Below are 23,208 nucleotides of genomic sequence, written 5' to 3'. Positions count from 1 at the left end.
GCAAGTTGCTGGTTGGCATGTTAGTGACGCCACCAGCGCTAGGAAAGCAGCTTTCTCTTGCAGTGGGTTTATTGAGAAGATTATTAAAACCTTTTCATTTAAAAATATTTGGCAGAGACTTCTGCATAAGTCGGGAGGACGTTTTTGCCCACATCTGCTTCCAACAGAGAAAAGAGAGTTTAAGGGGGGAAAAAAAACCAAGCAAAACCCCACCAACTTTCGTCATGGCTGCCAAAAAATGTCTTGAAAGAGCTTGCCTTGTGAGTGAGAGGGACACCAAGAAGTACTCCTTGGCCCTAGACAGGTAACACAACTCTCTGTTTCCTTCAGTGCCATTGCTTTGTCTTTGATCTGCCGACAGGCTGCAGAAGTCAAAGTACGGGGACTTTCACAGTGCGTACAGGGAACATCTTTCACTACTTTCAAAATGTTTTGTTTGATTTTTTCCTTCCCAAACTTTCTTATTAAATGTTTGATGCATTTACTAGACAGCAGCCTGATGTGTCTGCATCTGTGATGGATTGAACCAATCTACTGTTGAAGCAAGTGTCTCCTGCTATGTATTTTATAAGCTTAGTAGATTTATTGTAGGATACAAAACCTCATGGATTATGCTGCAATTTTAAGCTAAATTATAATAGTGCTATTGACACCATGTTTGATTCAAGGCTCCTTCATGCTTGAATGTCTAAATTATCTATTTGGTCTGAAAGAAATGCGATGCTGTTAAGGACTTGATCCTGCAAAACTTTATTCATGTGGATAGTCTATCAGACTTGGAGCTGATGTACCTCTCATGTGGGAGCTGATGTACCTCTCATGTGCCAGAGGTCCTGTGAGTAAATGCTTGCTTGAGTGAGGAAAGACCCTCTGAAAACATATGATATGCTGTAGTTTGGGTTAAAAAATGAGTATAAATATCTATCACAAAATAGTTTTGCAGCTGAACTTATTTTCATTCTTCCTCTTGACTCAGACCAGGGAGTATTTTTAAAAGAAAATAGCTGCTCAGTTACAGCTTAGCATCTCTTGACATTTCCATTATCTCATTGGTTTTCAGGTTATTTATTGCTTGGCTCTCTTAAAACGCGTGGGACAGAAACTTGGCGTAAACACTGTCAGTTCAAATGGAAATCTGTCTCCCCGTGTTCTTATACTGGGGTCACTGCCATCGTATTTTAGTCATTTGAGTGTCTGGGTTATTATTTAAATATTATTACATGGCTCCATAAATATACATGGCACTGTCCAAAATGACTTTTGTGGTAATATTTATATTTTTAAAAAATCTCATATGATTCTGCAATTCATTTTAGTTACTGAAGACTCTCAGAGCTTTTTTGATGGTTTGCAATTTTGTGGGCACAGCTTCAGTGCTTGAGGTCCTTTGGCCCCTTGCCACCTCTGGACACAAGGACGTCTCTGGACAAACCCTTTACACGGTGCAGGGAAGGGTGCCCTGAGACAGGGACAGTTGTTAGGCTGCCTCGTGAGGAAGCCCTCGTTTTCCCTGGATCACCGGGAACAGGGACTATCCCCAGTGAGAAGAGGGGTAGGATGCACATTGGGGGCAAGAATCCCTGGCAGCTGATCCTCCCATCTGAGAGGTGACTCACCTTCTGGAGGAGTCGATTTCTTTCTGATAATTATTTCTTAATTTAGGATTGAAGTTAGTTGGGGTGAATCGCTGCAACAATTGCAATTGTTGGGCTGATTGCTGCAGATATGTCCAACAGCCCCTCAGCTTGAGGACCAGTCCCAGGAGGCCTCCATAGCAGAGGTCCTGAGATGGCTGAGCTGTGGCAGTGGTAACACAGCTCTCCAGGAGGAGGAGGACTTGTCATCCAGGCATGTGGCTTTTTTGCTGCACCTCCTCTCGGCTTTGCTTGCCAGGTGAAATTTGATTAACTGCACAGTCTGATTACTCCATCCCAGCAGTAACCAGAAACAGGGGCTGAGAGCCGGGGTCTCCCTCCTGTTCGGAAGAGCTGGCAGCTCAGGGGAAGCCCTCGCCCTGCTCCCCCTCGCAGCCCAGCGACCCGAGGTGGCAGCCCGGGGGCCAGAGCCAGCATGGCAGGGGGGATGCAGCCTGCTGGGCTCGGGCTTGCACAGACCGGCTGTGTGCACAGCTTCAGGTGTCTTAAGCCGATCAGTAGCAATAAGCTCATCTTAGCCTTTGGTATAAATTACCACATTTTTCCGTTCCCTATGTGTAGGCTTAATGAACAGCTCTAATGCTTTCAACAGAATTTATTTTGCACACAGATTGCCTATTTCTTTGCCATCCCCCAGGCTCTTTCTTTTTAATAAATGCCATTATTACAACACACAGGGAACAAAACTGTTTTTATCTTAACCATGTGAGTAGGAAGTCTGAAAACAGACTGCTTTCCCTGCACACAAGGCTGTGGGAGAGAGTGTTTTGTACATGCCAGGCCTGTCTGTAGTCACTAGCGGGTTTGGACGCATTGAGGTTTCCCATGCCAAACTTGAAATGCTTACAAGAGGGTGGGCTTTAACTGAGCTCTCTGAAAATCAGGTCAGCTGTAGGCTTGTAGGATAATTCACATTGGAAGGGACCTCAGGAGGTCTCTGGTCCAATCTCCTGCTCAAAGCGGGGTCAGCCAAGAGATCAAACAAGGTTGCTTAGGGCTTTATCTGGTCTAGTCTTGAAAAAAATCTCTCAAGATGGAGACTGCACAACCTGTCTGGGCAATCTGCTCCAATACTGAATTACCCTCACAATCAATTTTTTTTCCTTATATTCAGTCTGAACCTCTCTTGTTTCAGTTTATGACCATTGTCCTCATCCTTCCTCCATGCACAGCAATAAAGCTCCATCTTCTCAACAGACTCCTCAAAAATACTGCCAGGCTGCTGCTAGGTGCTCATGAACCCACCTTTTCTCTAGGCTGGACAAGTCCAGTTCCCACAGAAGAAGTGCTCCAGCCCTCAACCATCCTGGTCACCCTCTGCTGATCCTGCACCAGTTTATTGATCTTTCCTGTATTGGGGACTCCCAAACTGGACACAATATTCTAGATGTGGTCTCAAAAGCCTGTCCCAGGTGCAGGACTTTGCATTCATTCTTGCCAAATTTCAGAATGCTCATGTTGACCCCTTCCTCCAGCCTGCTTATGGCAGCCTTGCCCTCTAACGTATCAGCTGCACCCCCGGGTTGGCATCATCTGCCAACTTGATCAGGGTGCACTCCACCTCCTCCTCCAGGTAACAAAGATATTACACAGGACTGGTCCCAGGATAGGACACCACTTCTCACCAGCATCCAGGAAGGGTATAAACCCTAATGGTAACAGGGTCTGAAGCTGAGCACTGCTTTATGCAAAAAGTGTTGTCTGCAAGTCATATCAAGAGAGATTCATATCACCTCTCTTTAAATTAGGTCAGAATTAGGTGCCTAAGATAGTTTTCTATGGTCTTTTTACAGTCAATTGTGGTGGTGGGAGAGGATAAATTCTTCAGATGATTAATCATCTGTTATTTTTTATTTGCTATCACCTGTCTAGTGATCTAGATAACCACTTATCAAAGTCTAGGGAATGTCTTGACCAAATTCCTGAAGTTTCCATGCATGAAGACAGGCCAGATGATTTTATTTCTTGCTGACAATAGATCAGTGTAATATTGACAAGAAATATTCAATATCCCACTTCAAAAATCAGTGGATTGTGGATTTGCATCAGATTGTACCAACTACACTGTGAACTAGATTTTGGCTTGATCCAGCATGGATTTCTGGATTTCTGATTATGTTCTTTATATGTTCTGTATATCTAGTGGGATTTTGAATACCATCACACGAGTGAAACTCAAGGCTTCTAGTCTCAAGGTTTTTGTTTTTATTTTGTCTCTGAGACAAGAGACAAGAAAAAAAAGGGGGGGGGGCAATGCTGAAAGCAGGAAACGTGTAAAAACCTTAGGGCTTTTCTTCATGTAAAAGTTTTTAACACAGGGCGTTAACATGACCTATAGTTATTCCTATCTGTCAGTGAAGCCTTAGGCTTGTAATTGATTCCTGTCTGCCAGGCTCATACCAGTAGGCAAAAAGTTTGAAGTGAGCCTGGGAGATGATTTCTTCAGGTGGAGATTGATTTTCTATAACAAGCATGGAGGGAATATTTTCTTCTTTTTCTGCCTTCCTGCAGGCGATAGGAAAACTCTTATGAGATCAAAGAGTCCTCATCAAATAAAGGCTTTCCACCACTCCTTGTGCTTTGCACAAGTCAACGCTCAGGAAAACTTTAGGTGTTTCTTGTGACTTCTGAAGGGTTTTAGCTGTGGGCCCTGTGGTTATGTTTCCTTTGTACTGGCTTGCCAGCTGGTCCCAGGAGCACACAGTATCTTAGGGGACTCAGCAAAACCCATCCCATCATTGCTTTTGCCTTCGTGTTAGGTGACATTAGGACCCTGTAGAAAGGACTGTGTCTGCCCAGTACTGGCCATCTGCCATCTCCATTAAGCCCACTTCAGTTATGCCATCTCAGAAAGAAAATTAGAACTGAGATAGTAAGAGGTATGAAACAGAAATTAAATAAATAGGACACCAGCTCAGAAAATTAATGGTTCAGGGGTATAACAATGATACATAAAATCATGAATGATATGATGAAGGTAAACAGGGAATGGTCATTCATTATTTCTAACAGTACAAGAACTAATTAAAATATCAGGCAGACAGCTTAAGAGTAACAAAGGATGCATTATTTTTACACAAATCATAATTAAACTGTGGAACTCAACACTTTCAAGTGAGCCAGGTTTGTGGAAGAAAGATTTGTAAAGGGCTATTAGACACAAGCTCTGGTTCAGCCACCTTTCAGCCTCCAGATTTGTGCAACCGGGGACCAGTACTGCTCTGGACATGTTCCTTTTTGGTACTTTGTCCTTATGTATTCCTTCGTGCTCATGACGGAGTTTGGATACTTGGCTACATGCACCTTTGGTCTAACTCCATGCAGCTATTGTAACAGTTATACTGTTATGCAGAAGGAAATGTATTGACAATACATTTATGCATACATGGCCAGGTCCTCAAAATGAGAATAAATAAAATAACCAGAGGACAAATTCCCATCTACTAGACATCTAAATGTATGCAAATATATAAATATTTGCCTCTGGTTTGTGCCCACGATAAGGAAAAGGAGAATCTGGACAGCCAGGCTATAAACAGGGTCTTAAATGACTTGGAAATATTCAGGATTGGTACATCAGTTGAAATCGGAGTGGTGCCAGCATAAGAGAGGTGACTATGGCTTTGATAAATTTTTCTCTAAAGGCAGTTTCATTATCCTTTCAGGCACCAAAAAATTACTATTTCCCTTGTGAAGGAGATGATCTCCTGTGGGAAGTGCAGTGATTCTACATTCTGCTCTTTTGGCTGGGGATCTCATAATGGTCTAGGAGGATGGCAATTATTCCCATCAGCCTGCAGATCAAGGCACCCAACAGATCAAGTGAAAACAAACAAAAGGAAGTTGTAATCAAAAGCTCTTGCTAATGATTTGTGTGGAATCTGCAATATGTATTAATATCTTCTACTTCCCCCCTTCCGGGCATGACTCAGTAGGAGCCTTTCTGTGACATTCCCCTGACTATCTTTTTTATAAAGGAAAGAGAATTTGAAATGGAGAAAAGATTATTTTTTAATCTGGGACTCTGCTTGCAGTGTGCTGGTGCAGAGATCTGATGCTCAAAGGCTACATCTTGCTCTAACACACTCAGAAGGGGTTTATGGTTTGACAGAGCTGATCTCTGCACCTTAAGCTTTTGATTCACACATTTATAAAACTGTCTCTTAGATTCTTTTAATTAGTGGCAGGCTGCTCGTGGAAGAAAAAAATAATGGTTACACATGGGAGCTGGCAGGAGTTTTCCTAACTCATTGGGCCAGATGCTGTTCCACGAGTTCAAAGGGAGCAGCGAATGCTCGCCACCTCTGACAACCGGGCCACTTTTATTTAGGTACCCTTTAGACAGAAAAATGTGACATTTGTGGGTTTACGCTGTCTCTGTTTGCTTTTGCATCTGTTCAACAAGATCTGTGGACAGTGCATTCCTACCCCTCAGTGGTACTGAGGTTCTGTTAGCTGATGGAGAGACCTGAAGATTAAAAAAGGGAGGGGGATCACAAAGCGACCTATTTTGTTAACAGCAAGGAAAGGATTTGGTGGCTCAGAAATCTGCAGGGGTAATTTTGGCATCCCTGCCCTGACAGGCTGGTGAGCTGATCATGACTCATGTTGTTAAGATGATTTTAACGTTCAATGCCAGCTGATGAAAATTAAGTTAAAGGGAAATTAATTTTACATGCAAACTATAGAAAAGCATTGGAAGTTAACTCCAGAGAGGGATCACGAGAAAGAAAAACCTGCATGCCCTGATCTCCAGGGAAGAGTGAGAGAACTACAGTATTTTATTCAGCCATCTGGAAGGAATCAATTTGTGGTACCTTCTGAGTCTAATTCATCAGGAAAATATTGTACATAACTGACACAGTGCACATGAGGAGCCTGATGAATGTAAAACTAAAGGACTGGAGAAGGACTGGCTAGCGGGGACCCCGGCTGCCAGATGGGCAGCCCATTCCCCAGACGGCCCAGTTCCCATTTATTTGTTGTTGTGGGGAAAATAAAGGAAAACACTGACAAAAGGACTAAGAAAACTCACTGTCTCCAGGCATCAGGCATTAAATCTGACGAGTTGCTCTTTTACGCAAGCTCCTCACGTACAGGGGGAACTGGTCACCTCTGCTGAGCAAACAGAGACCAGCTGCTAACCTGGCCGGGAAACAAGCTGACTCATGGGAACATGTTGCATCCTTGGAACATCTCAATAATATTTACAAAACCAAATCCACGCTGATTATCTACAGTTGCAGGGCCTGGCTGCCAAGGTGGGTCAGCTCTTCCCCTTTCGCCAGTACCTCCGCGGTGCTGATGAACACGAGGTCCCGAGGCATCCGCAGCTCTGTGGCTGCTTTTGCCTCTCGCCCATCGGTGGGCTGCAGGCTGCGGGGCACCCGGCGGGACTTCGGACCCGCTGAGCAGCTGCAGCCCCCTCAGGCTGCCCAAAAAGGCAGCTGGAAAAAGCTTGCGATTTCAGTGCAATTTTTTTCTTGACATTGACTACTGCAGATTGGCAGCCACCGACATGATTTCTTTCCAGGGATGTTTTAGGCATCTTCATACTTCCATAAACAGTGCAGAAACGCTACAGAAAGTCACCAAGATCCATGTACTTCTCCAAGCACAGATCTCCTTCACGGGATTGAAGAAACAATTCTTCCTGGTCCCAAAGGAAAGTCCTTAGTCAGAATGGGGAAAAAAGGCTGTAATTACCGGGGCAGCTAAGCCCAGCCACACATCATGCCCCCAGGGTAATTTCAGACTCAGAAACAGCAGTGGAGTTTGCTGCATGCCCGGGCAGGCTTGCGGACTACGGCCGTGCACACACAGACCTCAAATAGCTGTAAGACATAGTTATATGAATGTTATGTATGTGCAGCTGGGCAGAATTGACCTTTTGATGCCACAGTGTGCTCCCACAATTCTCAGTACACAGCAGGGGATGTTTTACCAATGGGGTTATCACATCAGGAACAGCTGTGGCAACAAATGTTGTATCTAGAAAGACATAATGGTTTTCAGTCGAGCCTCCTAGGACAGGGTCTGGGGGGGCAGTTGCCATTTGGGCTCTTCTCAGTTGAGAGATAAGGAGGAGGGAATGTCCTTGCTTACCAAACCACCTTGGGGCCTCCCCTGGGGGAGTCTCTGGGCTGCTCTAGAGAAAGCACCAGATGTCATGGTCATCCAGGAGCTCCGCAGTTGCAGTGCAATGGTGCTCGGCCCTGGACCTCTCTACCCCCATGCCATATTTCCTGTGCAGAAGCCCTGAGGAGGACAGCATTGAGGTTTTGTGGCAAAGCAGATTTGGCTGGGAAATCACCTTGTGATGGAGCAATGCTCAAAGAGCCACTTCTGCTGAACGCTCCTTTCTGTGATATCAGTGGCACAAAGGGGTCAGCATACTATTGAGAATTGTTTTCTTTGATTTTTTAAGTGCCTTTGAAACTTTTGGTCTAATATTTTCTGCACTCAGGGCCTGCTGGAATATTGATAGTTTTTGTACATACGTGGAAATTTGAGATAAAATAGTTCTGCATGCAAAGAGAGGGGAGAAATATCTTTAGTCAATTATATTGGAGAAAAAGAAGATTTTTTTTTTTTTAACAGTCTTCCTGACAAAGCTGTTGGGAATAAAAAAATGAAATTTTCCACAGAATTGTCTCCATCCTGTGCTGAATTTGGTTACTATTTGCATGAGGTACGACTTTTTGAAAATCATACGGTGTGCATAAAATACACAGCCTAAAAAAGTCACCTTGTGCTTCATAAACTGCTAAATGATGTAGGAGAGCCCAAAGAGCTGGGAAACTCAGCAGTCATTTCATGTGCAGCTCCCTCCCACAGAGCCTGCTTGTGCGAGCAAGCCTCTTCTATGACCTGCTCCACAGTTCCCAACGCTGCTTTTATCCTTTGAAAGCATTAATTACATAGTTTCTGGGGCTGCAGGGCTAGACGCCCAAATAACCAGGGTTTTTCTTTTTTAACCTTCTGTTTCTTTCAATCCCGAAGGATGAGCTGGCATCAGAAGAATTTAAATGAAGAGAGGCAGCAGCAGGAAGCAGAAGTTACTGAAGCTAATCCAGCGTATCACTGTCACGGCTACTCACAGGCCTATGAGAACAGAAAAAGGGAGCAGCATCAAGCCAGGAGGAAGCTCTGTGTAGCATCAGTAATTTGCATCTTCTTCATGATCGCTGAGATTACAGGGGAGTATGTTTGCCCAAAGAGAGCTCAGTTTGGTGCCCAGCACAGCTGTATTCATGCCCTTTTGTATGCACTCTGACTGCAGGGACCCATGATGCACAGATATGAACCCACTTGGGATAAAATAACTCTCCTTTCTCCCCCGTCTTTAAAAGAATTGTGGGGTCTTTTTAAGTGAAATTATCAAAATATTTTCATGTATTCATTTAAGGATTGCATCTGGGTAGGAATACAAAGATTAGTTAATGGTCTGAACTGTTCTCCCAGGTCTTTAAGCTTGGCTAAAAGTGGCTAGTGTGTCTTAGCATCATGTCACAAAAGGTTTCTAATAAATCGGGTTACATTTTTTTGGAAAAGATGAAAAGATATTACATATTTATCCAGGCCAATGAGACCTCAGCACTGATGAAGGCTGCTAGCAGCAGGATCTGATATTAAATGCAACAGTCTACAAAATCCAGGGAAATCCAGGGCCAGATTCACCATCTGTTTTTCTTCAGTTAAGTCAATGTATTTATACCAGGGCACGTTTATCTTTTAAATTGGCCTGCTGCTGTGTCTCTGGATCAATGGAAGATTATTCCCCTGTCTAATTAGCTTTCACTTCTGGACCCATCCTACAATATCCAATATAAGTATTTGGCTCGCTCATAGAGCATTAGCTTTTGTTTTGTCCCACCAATCTGCTCTCTGTATGGCTTCTGTAATATACCCACCTGATAGTTCCTGGCTCTTTAATTTCCCCTTCTCCGCAGTGAGGTGAGGTAAGGTAAGGCATGAGGAATCCCACAGACTTTTGCCACATGTGCCCCAGGGGATGTAACAAAAATCAGCCAGGAAGGCCTCTGAAATCCACGTTTTCCCAGCTGCAGCATCTCTGGAGCCCCATGAAAATGAAATAGAAAGGCTTTGTCTTCCCCACAGGTGAGAAGTGGAGGCACTGAAAGAGCCGCTGCATTTCTGCCTTCTCCCCTGGCTGCCAAACCCAGCAGGGACTTCTCCAACTCTGCCCTCCCACGCGCTTCATCTGCATGAAGCCCCGTTGTTTGTAGGTGACGTGCATTTCCCCCATGAAAACCGGTGCATACCACTAATCTCCAAGCAGTAATTTCCAGTGCCAGAAGTAATGCATTATTAACAAAACCATATAATCAGTAGGCTTAAGTTTGGTGAATGCGGCAATGCTAGAGGATAATTGGAAGGACAGATGATAGGTTAACTAAATGTTTCATTTTGCTTAATGAATCATACAGCTTTTTTGCAGTGACAGCTTAAGTAAGAGGCTTGAAGACCATTTTGCTTCAGAACATTAAACTTTGACAAACCAGTTATTAACTGCATTTACAGACAGCAGTCTATGGAGATTTTTGTAATTATGAACCATACATTTAATTTTTTTAATCGTTAGGCTAGACTGCCTGTGCCTGATGATTGACCATTGAGTGACTGATGATTTCTACCGCTTTGTGGTATACAAAGCTATAAACATCCATTGTGGGCAATAGTAAGCCATAAAGGGCACTTGTTGGGAGTATTGATACAAAGTAATAAAAGCCTGTAACTATTACACAGGCTTTGCTATTGAAAATAAAGAGTATGTTCCCCTTCCTTCTCCTCTTAAGGGCAAACAGCTTCCGTGGGCATTATTATGCTAAACAGAAGAAACTAAGCTGCATCACTCTCAAAGAGGTTGAAAAGTTGTGCTTCTTTGAAGTCCTAGATCTTTCCCGTGATATTTTTGCTCAAACCATCTGTGCTGGCCCTTACTGTTCTCCCAAAAGGGGCACTGTTGGCTGAGCCTGATACACCAACTGTCTCTAAAAGACCATTATCTTCTGTTCTTCTCATGCAGATCCATCACAATCTCCATACATTTGGAGATATCAGTCAAACCGATGACACCCTAGGTACAGGTCTGATATAAAAGTGTTTTTAGTGGCTAAGGACCAAATTTTCAAAGTACTTTCTTTCCATTTGGGCACCAGAAAGAGAGACAAACCCCACTTGTGTCCTCATGTCAAAAAGGAATATAAAGACTTGACCACGTTGCTAAGATAAGCAGACTGAGATCTCAGAAACTCACCCAAGGCATTAGTTATGCCAGCAGTACATAAAATAATAATTTGCCAACATTTTTCAAGGATGGCAGGCTAGAAACAAGCTTTTGTAATGCTGTCCCACAGAACATGGAAATTCAGTATCTAAAATGCAATAGGGTTTTGCAGGCAGCTTGTGCTCTGCATATTTGTTTGCTGAAAGAGAGCTGATGCCTTGGTTGTTAACATCTGTGCACTGTCAGACAAGCCGGCTCCCCTCTGCTATGCAAAATTCCTTCCCACTTGAGAAACAGCTACCCTGCAAACAGTGGAAGTCTGAGAGCTGTGTCATGACCAGAAAGTATATGTGCATTTACACCTGCGCATGTTCTGGGAAATCCCTCTTCTGTTGAATTTTTCATTTTACTGCAAGGAATGAGATGCCCCCAAATTCGCTCCCTTTTGGGAAGTAACTTTCAGGTAGCTGTAAATGGGATGTATAGGGAGGCAACAGAGAAAAATAATATATGCCCTATATGTGCAATATACATTCTCCTGCAGTGACAAACCATACAGTATTAGGTATTCTAATCTAAAATCTTCATATGGGAGGAAATTAAACAGACAGTCCATCCTGCTGGCATGAAGACTTTCCATATATAAGGAGACAAGATATATGTCTACATGTCCCTTTGGCAGTGGTATCTTGCCAAAGGTTTGAATGAGGCATTTTACGATGTTTTTCAGGATTCATTGATTCTCATATGGGTTGTGGTCAGGAGAAACAAGTGAGCTGAAATTAATTAAATGACTGTAGAAGGATGGAAATATATTGCCAAACGCAGAAACTAGATGTTTTGGCTCTATTATTTCACATTTCCATTTTTCTACATTTCCACTCTGATGAAAAGATTCCCCTGCTATAAGAAGTTGGCAGGACAGCTTCCTGCCTGTGATCCTTGTCTTCTTCTGTAACCACTGGCAGCTGGGGCAGTTTAGAGCAATCTTTTCGTTTCTTTGGATTTGCCTTTAGCCCTGAGACATGGTTAGAAGAATTTGGCAAAATAATGATATTTGGCTAACTGGGTAAAAGAAATGTGGTTTCAGATAGTCTAAAATGGTTGGGGTTTTTTTTTGTTTTTTTTTTTTCAGAATTCACATGAAACCAAAACCCCCCAAAGTAAAATGGCATTCAGCCACATTTTCCCAGCTCTAGCAGTAAAATTAAATCATGCATTACAGACGCAAAATGATAGATTAGTCCTGTGAACAGAACATTTTTCTCTATGCCCTCACCAAAATAGTTGGTTGTTTATGACAGCTCTTCTACTGGGACCTTTCCTTTTATTCCTGTTTTAGTGTTGCCTGTGACAAATAAACAGATCATCATCCAGTCATCCAAACCTCAGGAAGAACATGCATATTTTCCTATAACAAATAGGAAATTAATCCCATAAGCTAAGTCTCTGAGTTTTTGTACATACGTAAAAATATCAGTGATCTGTGAAAAGATAGTGGGAGGATCCTAGAAATGTGATCCCTAATACTGCTTTTCACGAAGAAATCTGATATTAAAATAGCCACAGTAAAACAGTCCAATAGTAATATAACCACAGCACTAATGTATCACAACTCTTACTGTTCTTAGGACTCTCTCTCTCTCGGACAAAGTAATTAAGCTTATTTCTTTCTATTAATTGATACCTTTCACTGCATGAATGAGGTACAAAATGAAACTATCTTTGAAGAGTTTTGAGTCATGTGTATGATCACTGAAAATTGAGTGTTCCCTTTGACTCACATCAAAGCAGGTCTCAAGTTTGATCTGGTGGACTCAAACTTCTGACCGGAGCCATGATATGGCCGCTTGTTTCACACAGGTGGGCAGATCGCCGGGAGCCTGGCGGTGATCACCGACGCGGCACACATCCTGGTGGACCTGACAAGCTTCCTGATCAGCCTCTTCTCTCTGTGGCTTGCCTCCAAACCTCCCACCAAACAGTTAACTTTCGGGTGGCACCGAGCAGGTAGCAAACATGTCACAGTATGAACATGTGGAATGGGAAAGGGAAGTCATCATAGCCAGGGACTGGAAAATGTGCCCATGTCCAACATATGTCTGCAGATATTTAGAGATAGTGCACTAATGCACTCAAAGCCCCCAGGACACGTGACAAACTGAGCAAGCCAGTGAGCTTCAAAGAAGTAAAGAGCACAGTCATCTCTTATCTATAAATATGTCTTTCAGTTCATTGTTTAACATAGTTTTGGGCTGGTGGTAGCTTTGGCTGAGATAACAGCAACTTCCCTCAGTGACTTGAGTGTGAGGACTGAGTCCTCAATCTACTATGAAACACAAGTTTCTATAAAAGCAGCAATACCCATAAAAATGGGGGTCTACTCCATTTATAGAATGATAAAGCACATCATTAAATTATTTAAAAAAGACAACAATGTTATATTTGTAGAAAAGTGAGATCCTTTAACATTTACCATTTTCTAAATCCTCTCTCTGCATATCTCTTTATCACTGCTGGTTTTTATCAGATGGAAGCACTGGCAGGTTTTCAAAGAAGTTCTCTGTCCTCAACCAACATATTTTCAGATGACACCTAATACCAAAAGCCTTACAATCAAACACAAGTGTTTTTACAAAAGACAAGACACCAGCAAAATATGAACTATGAGAAAAGTTTTCTGGGGGTATGATTCTGTTCAAGATTTAGACACCTAAATATCAATGTCTACACGTACGTGAGCACATATAAGCACAGGGTCCAAGTGTCTGATACGTTTAACAGAAATCTAGACTCCATTCAGCTACCTAAACGTAGAAGTCTAGTGCTACATCCCTATGGTGTCTGACACTTATGCATGGGAATGGCAGCTGTCGCGCAAGACCCACAGGAGACTGCACAGGATGCCAAGCACAAGACCAGGGCATCTCAAATGCCACCAGACACTCATAGTTAAGAAACCAGGATGTGTTCCCAGTCAGTCAATGGAGCGGGGAGCTGTGTGAATCACCATTAATTTGATGTCCATTGTCCACAAAGGGAGCTTAGACACTTAGCTCACACCTACATGTAGACATTTTAATTTAGTTGTCTCAGTCTGGAAATGAAACCCATGCGGGGTGTCTTAGGGCTCGATTTAGTTGCTCATATGTAAGTGATCAGTGCTGTTTGAAATGCCCTAACGTGTTCCACCAAGTCTCCAGCTGGCACTCCGGTAGTCTATGGGTCATCTATATATCTTGTGTCAAGCCATACATGGAGGTGTCACTGTATCTCAAATGGCTGTAGACACCTATGCACCTGAACTGAGCACTCAGATGATAAATGCTTCAAGGATGTTTAATATGAAGGTCCAGAAGTAGCTTCTGACTCAGGACGTCTGTAGGCCAAGGTTGCTTGTAGCTGCAGAATGTACCAGGGAAGACATATGCCATACTCATCCTGTCTTTATATTGCTCCCTAAGTATATTCTACCAACTCTGCTGGAAACAGACTGCTGGATGAGGGGGAGGTTTAGTATGACTGAAGCATGGCTGGCATTATGTAGACAACACACAGCTGAATTTTGCAGTCTTAGCAAACTACTACTTACCATCAGTTGATCCATAATTACTTTTTGTGTCTATGCTCTCTTAGCCTGGGAAGACAGGAAAGTGAAAGAGAGACTTCTCTCTTGCTGATGTAGGCAGGTTCAGCCACCTCATGTAACTTCACCCTCAGTCTGTGTTAGATTTTTTAGGTTTTTGTCATTGCAATGCAGAACTTCAAACCCAATCTTTTATTGCCTTTTTATCCTGGTAACAGAGAGACCCTTGCATCAAATGTCAGTGGCTATTTAATTGCATTCCATGATAGTTACCCTGTTTCTTGCTTATTTTCCCAGCTATATTTCCAGTTTAATATGCAGGTGGGTGTCTAAATAGAGTAGCTGAGGGCAGTCAGGTGGGTGGCAGAGTCACTGTGCACTGACTACCTAGGTCTTGCAGCTGCAGCCCTCCATGACACTGGAAGCTGTTTTTCCACTGCTTTTCTCAGACTGATAGATAGGGTTTGTCATGCAAAGACTGTGTATGACAGGGCTCAGGTTTAGCAGAAGCCATCTGAATGCCTCCTGTCCTCTAAGCCAGAACCAGGCAGCAGAACCAGTCAAGACAGCAGTTCAATGCAATCCTTTGGCTGCGCAGCTACTTTCAGCAACAGGGCTAGAAGCACAATATTGAATGAGACTGATTGATAGTGTGAGCCAGACCTACTTCCAGGTAGGAAAGCTCTCTTCAACCTCTATTTCTATATCTCTGGTATGATTCAGAGATTCCCAAAAAATCCTACACTATTGTTTGCTGTGCTCTGTTAGTGCTAGTAGTTCTGAAGAAATGTAACTGAGAACATCTTGACTAAAGCATTTAGTACTACTGAACTGGTCTGTAAGCTTAGCTAAACTTTTGCTAAGATACTACATTGAAAAGTAATATGTATTTTCACCTGTGTAGGTAAAGATGACTTCTAACATATTCCATTGTGGAGCATATGCACACATGCACACAGATATTCATACAGGTGTTCACAAAGCTGTTGGCTCCTTTCATGCCAATGATAGCATAGCCATCAACACCTTCAGCTGGGCCAAGTTTGCAGCGTTTCAACCTGTAATTTGCAGAAAATATAAACACCAGGTATGCTTTATGTTAGCTTCTCTCTATCTAATTTTAAGCAAAACTGGATTTCCCTGTCAGTGCACTTTCATTTGTTATTTGTCAGTTTTAGACCAAATCGTTATTTTGATAAGCATCTGAAGCCTGGACCCAGACAAGCAAAAGGTGTGACCCTCATAAAAATATATTCAAAATCATAAGCTGAGTTTCAGCTGCTGTCATTGACTGACAATGGAGGTCTGTGCAAGCGCTTTGCTCTTTCTGGCTATCTACTGCCTTTCACTTTACTGTGAGCTTTCATTTTCCTTGGTATTGTCTCAGTTGTGCTCATAAAGTGCCACATTTACCCATTCAAGTCATATGGCAATTACTAGTCCCACATCCTATTAAAAACATGCTGCACATTCATACAAACATCCCCGGACCTCTCCTATGGCAGTGCAATAAAAGGTGGCCTTGGGGACTGGATTTATTTGAGCCCAACTCAGAGCCAATAGAGACGAAATTAAATTTTGCTGCCCCAGGGAAAAAATAACTTCTTCTGTCCTTATCATGGCTGGTGGCACAAAAATGATTCTGTGGCATTGGCAGGATGAGTCCCAGGAGAGAGGAAGGAAAGGTTTTGCTGGCAGGACCTCGTTGGGGGCTGTCACTGCCTTTCTGAAGTGTGAAGCGAAGAGAGGTGTGCAGAAACAAGGGAGGCTATTGGAGGGGCATTATGTCTGCCGGTGGGTTTGGGTGAGCCATGCCTCTCTCCTTCCCTCCAATCTCTGCTCCCGTGACCAAGATAATCTTGTTGGGGAAGGAGGGCTGGTTCCTGGGGTCTTCACACCATACTGGCAGGGCCAGGGAACTACATAAGGTGTAAAAGAATTGCTCTTTTGTCCTTCCTTCCCATTACAGCTCCTTTTGCTCCTCCCAAAACTCCCCAAATGATCTTTTTCATCTCTCCAACTTCTCCAAATGCTGCATGAACTCAACACTGGAAAGGGGACAAAAGTAGGAGCAGGTAGAACAGGGTTAGGCCACCACATGCATAGGGCTGCCCCGGGCAGCCACTGGATTTGCTATGACCAGAAAGGGGTTTGGCCCATTCTTTGTGAGTACCAAGGCTGCCAACACACAAGAAGTAACTCTCCTGGCTATAAAGCTCACAAACCGGGAACCATTACCATCAATCTCTTAAAATTCGTAGCATTTCTGTTATGACTCCTGTTAAAATCCTGATTGTTTTAATTCCTAGAAATTCTGGGAGCTTTGATGTCTATGATAATTGTTTGGATGGTGACTGGTGTGTTGACATATTTGGCTAGCATGAGGCTGCTACACCCCGATTATGATATTGATGCTCCAGTGATGCTCATTACCTCTGCTTGTGCTGTGCTCGCCAACATCCTGTAAGTTACTTTGTTTTCCTCTCCATATAACTATTGAACCTTGAACCTGCTGCTGTATTTCAATAAAAAATGATAGAGAGATATTGGCCTCAAAAATGTTAAGTGTTTATGAGTTTCATGAGGATACGGAAAGGGGTAGAGAAGAGAGATCCTGCTTCTTATTGAAGGTTGCAGTTACTCTCCTCCTTTCTGTTAGCTGCCACACTGGGAAGGGAAATTATGAATGCACAAACTCCAGGAAAAGATTAATCTCCATCTCACTTTTTATTAGATGTCAGAACATTCAAGAACTCTATAGAAAATGAGGCCTCATTAATTCCCCTGTTCACAGACTTTCTTGTTTGTATAAAAACCACTGAATCACTTAGGAATTATCTGCTAAGCCACTCTATATTTTCACCTAATGTGTCCGATTTACTATTCAGCATTCAGACGTGAGAGGATTGATGACGCGTGTGACATCACTGCTTTCAGAGGTGCAATAACCCCACTGATATTTGCAGCTTTACATCTCTTGCAGACTAAGCCTGATTCTGCACCAGACTGGCCACGGGCACAGCCATGGCGCACAAGCCAGGGAACACGTGTCGGCCCCTCTGGAAAAGGCAGCTCTGAGCAATGCCAGTCTGCGGGCAGCCTTTGTGCATGCCATCGGAGATCTATTCCAGAGTATTAGTGTGCTAATTAGCGCACTTATCATCTTCTTTAAGGTTAGTTTTATTAGTTTACTTGCCTTCCTTGCAATTAAGGGTAACAGTTATTTTCATAGCATTGTGACACTAGGTAATATGTAAATATTTTCTCTGTCTTAATGATATACATTGTAATTTAGTCAAAGACAATTATACTTATTCTTGGGAATTGAAATGACTGTTGAGAGTGTAATGCTTGCTTCTTGGTGTTCCAACTGCAAGGAGGATACTTCAGTGTCTCTCCCTTTCTTTGTCTGTAGCACCTTCATTCCCTGTGCTGAGGCTCCCTAACTGGCAAAGGAGGTCAGCACTCGTTCTGTACTAGATGAATGGAATATATTATTCTTTGAGGTTAACTAATTAAAAATAGCAATAACCAACAATAATGAAATTAACAAAAATTGATGTGTTCATATTTTTCTAGCCAGAATACAAAATAGCTGACCCAATCTGCACATTTGTGTTTTCCATCTTTGTTTTGGCAACCACCATCACCATTTTAAAGGATATTTTGATTGTGTTAATGGAAGGTAGGACCTGATTCCAGAATCAATACAGTTATATTTTGGGTTTTTTTATCTCTCTTTCTCCGTATCACTTATACTCGCTGACAAAAGTATAATAGCACACTTCTGTATCAGTTTCCAATATTCTCGTAATTCTGATCATACTTTAAACCTAATTACAATTTTAATCAAAACTGTTTTCTACCATTGCACTAGAAGATTTATATATATGCCAGTTTTGATAAAAATCAGTGTACTGCTGTTTTGCTAATGAACTCCCAATACGTTCCTAAAACTGAGTTGCTTTTGTTTGTCGTATGTGTAACATCATTGCTTTTTATCACCCCTTTGGCATGTGAGATATCTACTCACTTTGTTCGTTGTGTAATTCCTTTATCCATGTGAAATACAAGTCTTTGCCAAAAAAAACCAACCCAAAGAAAAGACTGTGCTTTGAACTGTGTCTGTGAAATAGGCTGAGTGCAAGAGGCAGAACTTTAAAAGATTTTTAGTTATGCCAGTCCAGAAAAGCAAGCCAATGGAGCTTTCCAGTTGTGTTCAGGTGCGAGGGAATAGAGAATTCTCAGCACATCAGCAGCAAGAAGAACTAGGTTTAGCAATATTTAATCCCGTCAGCTATGGGCCTGAACATTTGATTTGCAAGGCCAAATGACTTGAGCAGTCATAGATGCATGTTTTTGCCTTCCTTACACTGAATAATATAATGCAACCTCTTTCTCAGCTATGAAGACATAAGGATTAAAGGGAAAAGTATCTCTAACGGTGTAGGTTTTGAATGGATATTAGTTACTCAGTGTGACTGTCTGCATGGCTATTTACTTCTCTCTTTCACTTTGCACCTACTTGTGCTTCAAGGAAGAAAATTTCCAATGTTGTTTTACAGTAAAGCTTCATTCTAGGACTGGTTTGCTTTCAGTGATTGCGAGAGAGAGATACATTTGTGTAGACGTGTACCTAGACAGAGTGCAGCAACTGGCTGTATCTTGGCTGCCAAAAAATCAGAAGATCCCTTGATTACTGAAAAAAAAAAAAAAATCAAACTACCAGGAAGGCCTGGCAGCCCCTGACACTCAGAGGTCTCCTTCTCAGAGCAGTGATTCCCAGCTTCCATAAGCAGTGCTGACATGCCAAAATTGGCAATGCTCTGTTCCCCTCTGCAGCAAGCCCTTTTTTGCTCTCCTTCTGGGGAGGTCTCTGAAGCCAGTCTCCTGCCTCCTAAGTAGCACATTCTGCCCAGAATTTTCTAAAGAGATGGCTCTTACCCTGTGCACAGAACATCCAGCCTGTCCCGGGGTGTCAGCCCCACAGCCCCTGCAACTGACTCTGTCATACAGGCACTGACTGTCCATGGTTTTCTCTACAGAACATGTGCATGTCAGCATCATATTCTACTAAGTCAGTGCTCCATATAGCATATCATTCTTCTAATAAACAGATAGGACAAAGCATACAACACTGAGGTCATTAACGATTACAAATAATTATCAGTTACGGTATGAAAGACACAATTAACCAATACTGTGCTTATCATTATTATACTTCGTAAGTGGTGGCATTAAAAATATTTTTCAGTTTACTGATCCAAGTGAAGCATGATGAGCATAGCTGTTCACGTGGGCGTAGAGGTGCATTTCCAAACTCCCATGTCTCACTCCAGGGAAGATCCATAGTTAAATTCCTTGGTCAAATCTGGATTTAGATTAAACTCTGAATTTCATGTAGCAACTCACCCTATCATATTTGTCCTCACTCTGAATGAGAGTCATCACCATCATCATCTTTTGTAAGAAGGAAAACAGTCATTGATCTACTCATTAACTAGACCTGGGGTCTAATCTTATCTAAGATTCCTGAGTCAAACTATTTTAATCTTTATGTTTGTCTTTCCATCTCTGCTAAACAGATGCTTCTCTATTGTGTAAATGTATTGAGGACAGCATCCCTCAGAGGTGCTCAGGTGATGCCATAAAATCTGCACTCACAAAAGATGTTGGTGCAAAACTATGACACGATCTGCCTAAACAGCTCACTTCCCTGTGTAAACCGGACCCTCAGAATATCTCCTGACACATGCATGAGTCTCATTCTTCCATGGAGAAGTATAAAACAAGCGATAGGATTAAATTTCAGAGTGAAATCTGAAATAGACAGGCTTTCCAAAGTGTTTTGTATTTTTATAAAAATTATACATCTAACTGAATAAAGGTTCATGATGCATTTTCCTCTAATAATTATCATTCTTATCTCTTAAAAATATTTTTTTTCCACCAATTTCTCCTTTTAAGGAACATCAAAAGGATTTGCTTATGATGCAGTGAAAGCAAGAATTTTAGCAGTTGAGAAAGTGGAGTCTGTTCACAACCTTCATCTTTGGTCTCTGACAATGAATCAAACTATTCTATCTGCTCATGTTGCCACAGGTCAGTAAATTTCTGTCAACAGAGAGTAAGTATTCAGCTGCCACCTAGTAAAGGTCAGTCTCTCCTGATTGGGATACAACTGACTGTATATCTGTTGCTTGTTAAAACAAATGTCACCATTTTGTTGCAAAAACCACAACAACAGCAGCAACAGCAAAAGCTCTCAAATCCTGCTCCCAGAAATCTTGCCAAAACAACAGGGACCTTTACTTAGCCCAAAACTGAAAAACTGCAGAGGCTGTGGAGCAAGGAAGTAAACTACAAGATACTTTAAATAAGTTAGAAGAATTAGACACAGGCCGGCTTTTTCTCACAATATCAAATAGATTTTGGAGTGGATTTGTCAAACTTGAAAACTGTTGAACCCTATAAGAAGAACTTACAGGGCAAATCTGCATTCCTGATGCATCTCTAGCTGTAAAACAATCTTTAAAACGTAGCTTGGAGCGTAGAGGTAACTCCAGGGGAACAGTTCAACTTTAAAAATATCTTTTTTAAATGTAGTCCTTATCCCTGTTGACAAATTGTCCACTACCCAGATCAATTTTCCTGTTTATCTGTTTGCTTTGTACATGTTAAGGTTTATTTAAGAAAAAATTTCCACCTGTGTTTGGCCAAGAATGGGTTCAGAGGCGAAATCCTCCATGGATTCTCCACTTCCCAAAAAGAGTGCGTCTATTAGCCACCCGAATCACTTGGTACTGTTGCTACTCCCTGACTGGATGAACTAATCTTTATTAAGTATTCCTGTTTTCCTCCAGTCTTCTGCCAAACTGAATTTCTTTGGTGATTGCTCTTAGCTCAGCTCTTGCCAAAATTGCATATTCCGACCACATTTGAATGAACAAACTTTTGCTGACATGCAGGTTCCTGAAAGAAGGATAAAAAGGACAAGAAACACTTCTCAAAACAAACTTCTTGTTAGAAGTTTGTGAATAGCTTCTATCAGTAAACACTCTTCTTTAAAATATTATATTATATGCATTTTGATTATTTTCTGCTTGCTATCTATAGCAGACACAGCGGACAGCCAGAAGATTTTGAGAGATATTACCCAAGCTCTGTTTGAGCACTACAGCTTCCACTCCATCACCATTCAGATTGAATCGGGAGAGGATCAGAAACGAGACTGCATCTTCTGTCAAGAGCCCCGGGATTAAAGGGCGCAGTATGCTATGCAAAATAACGATCACTCCTCTTACAGGTCAATAGAGACTATATGTGCTGGCTGTATGTAATTGATTAACAAGAAATGGTAATTAACTGAACTAAAAGCCCTGCCACTGCGAGCAGCGCATGGACCTTTATTTGTTGGTACCATTTACCAAGAGAGAACACGTATTAGGTCCATCCATCAGCTAGATTACCTGTCCATCAGCGGTTACTTTCAATTACAAGAGAAAGTATCTAAATTATTCTTGACTAGAGCAGCAGATTGGCACTAAAGCAACATTTAAGAGTGCCTGTTTGTAATCACAGGTAACAAAAAACTAATCAACCTTCAAATTACCAGCAGACCAATTATCACAAAATGTAATGAAATGTAAGTTTGGTGTTAGCAAAGCTCAACACTTACGCAGGATAAAAGAGAAAAATTAAATTAGCACGAGGGATGAAGAGATCCGGGAAAGAAAGAGATGGTGGCATGTGTTTTCCCTGCCTTTTGGCAGACACTCCCTCCTGCATATTAAGGGAAGTGTCAGATGTACAGCATATTCTGCAGTGTGGATCACAAGAGAATTCACTCCATTCACATTTGGCAAACACCTCTTTGTTTTTTAGCTAGCCCTATCTCTTTTTTCAGCTAGCCCTCAGCCAAACTCTTTTCTGCCAGACATGGGCAGTATTCTCTACTATCGAGACAACCCATAACTCGTATCGCACTGCGTCACGGTAAGTTGTGGTGGAACATTTGTAGTGGATTTTTGGGTGTCCGTATCACAAGGTACCACTGGGTCGTGACAATAAAACAGACCAGGTGTTCCTAGAAAAGGAAAGAATAATTAGGACAAGGAAAGACTCTGGGCCATTGTGAACATCGCGTCTAGTGTCCTGCATTGTATGGCCTGTGGGGTGTTACCCAGTAATGCTACATCCCTGAAGTTATATCAGATAATTAAAAAACCCTTTGGCATATCACACAGCCATTCACTGTACAGGGAAGGGACAGGCCTCTCCTTCAGGCAGCTAATTCCCAGATTCCTTAACAGGACGTGTTACATCTTCCTCTTCTGCATACCTGGCAATGGTTACTGCAGAACTGGGAACAAAGAGTCAGGTCTTGCTGCAGTGCCTCTATTTTTGTCCAATCAACTGAATTAAACTCTCATCTATTAGCGAAAACAAGGGTTGCACTTCAAAATGCATGCTCAACTGCTTCGTCACAAAACAACTTCAATTCTGCCCTTGGCCATAATAGTGCAGCTTCACTTCCCATGCAGAACTAGACGTAGTGTTTTCCCACTCCACAATCCTCACTCCCACAGCTGTAGGACTCATTTTATTAACAGGTTTGTTAGAACAGAATGAAGTATGGGATACCAAGTGGTACTGAGTTTCTAGGCTGACAGCTGGAAAGAACATTGTGTTACTAAGGTATAAAGAGGCCTTGCTTT

At 42.2% G+C, this 23,208-nt stretch overlaps 1 protein-coding gene across 1 annotated transcript; it reads left to right on the top strand.

The window, feature by feature from the left end:
- The first annotated feature begins 224 nt into the window (after positions 1 to 224).
- Positions 225 to 21,753, top strand: SLC30A8 (solute carrier family 30 member 8). Its single transcript, XM_050892437.1, has 8 exons — positions 225 to 304; positions 8,658 to 8,862; positions 12,777 to 12,915; positions 16,801 to 16,954; positions 17,475 to 17,664; positions 18,071 to 18,176; positions 20,459 to 20,593; positions 21,608 to 21,753. The coding sequence occupies exons 1-8, from the start codon at positions 225 to 227 to the stop codon at positions 21,751 to 21,753; spliced, it is 1,155 nt and encodes a 384-aa protein (XP_050748394.1).
- The last annotated feature ends 1,455 nt before the right edge of the window (positions 21,754 to 23,208 follow it).

Source organism: Gymnogyps californianus, chromosome 2 (assembly GCF_018139145.2).
Source record: "Gymnogyps californianus isolate 813 chromosome 2, ASM1813914v2, whole genome shotgun sequence".
NCBI classification, from domain to species: domain Eukaryota; kingdom Metazoa; phylum Chordata; class Aves; order Accipitriformes; family Cathartidae; genus Gymnogyps; species Gymnogyps californianus.
Note: the sequence above shows the minus strand (reverse complement) of the source record. Positions and strands in the feature narration are given on the sequence as shown.

Coding starts and splice junctions, on each gene's coding strand:
- SLC30A8 (XM_050892437.1), top strand. CDS start 225: ATGGCTGCCAAAAAATGTCTTGAAAGAGCTTGCCTTGTGAGTGAGAGG. Junction 17,665..18,070: donor CACTTATCATCTTCTTTAAG/GTTAGTTTTATT, acceptor ATATTTTTCTAG/CCAGAATACAAAATAGCTGA. Junction 20,594..21,607: donor ATCTGCTCATGTTGCCACAG/GTCAGTAAATTT, acceptor TGCTATCTATAG/CAGACACAGCGGACAGCCAG.